Source organism: Pseudonaja textilis, chromosome 1 (genome assembly GCF_049901715.1).
Source record: "Pseudonaja textilis isolate UNSWEBS1 chromosome 1, rPseTex1.2, whole genome shotgun sequence".
NCBI classification, from domain to species: domain Eukaryota; kingdom Metazoa; phylum Chordata; class Lepidosauria; order Squamata; family Elapidae; genus Pseudonaja; species Pseudonaja textilis.
In genome coordinates, this window is record NC_141990.1 from 224,581,751 (window position 1) to 224,584,667 (window position 2,917).

A 2,917-nucleotide genomic window follows, 5' to 3' on the forward strand; every position below is an offset into this window, starting at 1 on the left:
ATGTGTAGTGGTTTCATTAGATATAAGAAAAAGCCTTCAGCACAGTACAAGTACAGTATAACATCTTTCTGGAATGTGTTATAAAAATGGCTTAGCATCACACTTGCAAGATATTTGAAAGATAACAAAAAGCTATAAGTAAATAGCGATATATTCAGTTGTAGTATCTGTCACATTCATGCTATGTTTAATTTAATATCAACTGCCTTAGAAATGTCAATGGATCTGAATGCCCCAGATGAAGATTTTTTTTAGAGACTAAACTAACAATACTGCTTATCCACAATGAGAAAAGTAAATATCAATGGTGTAACAGAAATTTGGAACAGAGAAATTGATTTTACTGAATTATAAAATCATTGGTTACAACTTTAAAAAAATGTTAAATGTATTTATTAAGAATAGTATTTATGAATTTAAAACAAGGTCAACATATTAAAATTCTTTTTTAAATTTATTGGACTCTGGATTTTTTTTTGTTTTTACAATTGGAGATATAATACATGCAAAGATACATCAGTAAAAATGCTTTGCCCATATTCTTGATAATTCCTTATTGATTAAACAGTCTTATTAAAGTAATTAAAATGTCAATAAGTCTTTATTCTTGTATTTATATTTCAAAAAGTTCAGCCTGGATTAAGCAAAATATAAATGCTGGCTACATTCTACCTCTGAAAAACTGATTTCCCTAATCTTTTTACTCCCTTCTGTGTTCCACCCTTTGGTTTGGAAACAATTAGCTACAAAAAGAAAATATGAGATAATTCTTCTTTAGAGTTCAAATTTCTTGAACTCAAAGGTTTTTGAAGTCAAAGGTTCATATAGCTACTACTGGAGCCTTAACAGTGTTTATTCAATAAGTCAGAATAATATAAACCATTTGCTACTAAAACAAATTGATCTAATTCTTAATTTGGGTAACAGCAATCATATCTGCTGAGCATCAACTTTTCGTCCTAGGATATTTCTGAAGGCACCTCTTACCTCCTGGTTCCTCATGCTGTAGATTAATGGGTTGAGCATAGGGGTCACCACTACATAGAACACAGAGGCCATTTGGTCTAGGTTATAATTGGATCTAGAGCTTGGCCGTGCATACATAAAGCTGAGACATCCATAGAAAATGGTGATGACCATGAGATGAGATGTACATGTGGAGAAGGCTTTTTTACGGCTCGTGGCAGAGCGGATCTTTAAAATGGTGACCAGGATATAAGTATAGGAGGTGAGAACAGTCAAGCTTGTTGTTATTAAATTGAAGCCAACAAATACAAATACCAACAGATAATTAAGACTGATATCTGAGCAGGAAAGAGCAAAAAGAGGTGGACCCTCACAATAAAAACTCTTAATTATGTTTGGGCCACAGAAGGACAGTCTAGTAGTCGCAGTTATTGTGTGCACAGAAGCATTAATGAACCCAGCAATGTACGAAATTGCTATCAGCTGAACACACTTTCTTTGGGACATTATCATCAAGTAGAGTAGAGGATTGCAGATTGCCACGTAGCGATCATAGGCCATCACAGCTAGGAGGTAGCACTCCGTGGTTCCAAATAGTGCGTAAAAGTAGAGCTGAGTAAAACAGCCCCCATAAGAAATACTTTTCTTCTCTTTTAAAAGATTGGATAGAAAGTTGGGGGTGACAGATGAGGTGTAACACAGATCCAAAAAAGATAAGCTGGTTAGGAAAAAGTACATTGGGGTGTGGAGAGAAGGACTGATCCTGATCAAAATAATCATGCTTAGATTTCCCACCAGGGTGATGGCATAAACAGCAGAAAATGTCCCAAAGAGGATGAGTTGCAACCGTGAGTCCTCTGTTAATCCAGGGAGTATGAATTCTGTCACCTCTGTGCTGTTTCCCATGTAATCACAATATCTATCTACATAAAAGTGCAGATTGGATATAACATACTATTTGTGATTAAACTAGTTTCTCCCCATGAGTACATTTCTCCACAGAACAATTAAAGACAAGTAATAACCAAGGGAGTGGTGCTGAAATCTTCAAGTTGAGGAACTCTTTTTTAAACCTAGGAAAACATCAAAAAGATATCAGAGCAAAATATGATTTGTATTGACTTTTTATTTCACAAGATACTTTCAGAAGCTGCAGTAAAGCATTAGCAATCTAAGTGAAGAAAGTTCTTACTGCTTTCAACTGTATATATTGTTTTATTGATTCGTTGCTGGATCTACATGTTCTATGACTTGTACAAGCTGATCTTTGGACTATTTGGGCTCCTCGTTTCTTGAGATGATCAAATGAATTCCGAATAGTGAACATACTAACTCTCATATCTTTTATGCCTAATAACAATGATAATACTTCACTAAACTTCTAAATTTTGTAATATATAAACGGATTTTTTTTTAAAGGAGCAAATTTTGAGGTCTTCTTAGATTGCCAATCTTCCCATGGTTTCTGATGCAATATGAGCTATATAAAATGCCATATTTAAAAATTTAAATGACCTTGTGCATGACATACAGGCATGATCTGAACCTCCTCTGAACATACAGTCAATTCTCTTTGAAGTAACAACTCGTCATCCCATGAACTCCTAAAACAAACTCTCACAAACAATAAAATACAACACATGTATAATTGCCCTGTGTTTTTTATTATTAAAACTCACTTGTTTTCTTGCAGCTCAACAACTTCCTTCACATATTAAAATATCTGTATTTGTTACAAGTTTCGAACTGCAGATTTTTAAAACTTACGCAGCTGTAAAAACAGTTCAAATATTTTCCTTCAATCTTCAGTAACTCAACAGCTTTATACACTTCTGCAGACATTAATGTTTCCTTCAACTCTATTTGGAATGATGGAGAAGATAATTCTACCGAGAAAATATTGGTTTGGGGAACATCTCCCTGAAGTGCTATAAACTGCTCCATCTACTAA

General features: G+C 34.1%; 1 protein-coding gene across 1 annotated transcript; it reads right to left on the reverse strand.

The window, feature by feature from the left end:
- Positions 1-832: 832 nt before the first annotated feature.
- Positions 833-1,872, reverse strand: LOC113448854 (olfactory receptor 5AP2-like). Its single transcript, XM_026719666.2, has one exon. It carries the CDS (start codon positions 1,870-1,872, stop codon positions 931-933), a length of 942 nt encoding a protein of 313 aa, XP_026575451.2. The 3' UTR covers positions 833-930.
- Positions 1,873-2,917: the final 1,045 nt, after the last annotated feature.

Coding starts and splice junctions, on each gene's coding strand:
- LOC113448854 (XM_026719666.2), bottom strand. CDS start 1,872: ATGGGAAACAGCACAGAGGTGACAGAATTCATACTCCCTGGATTAACA.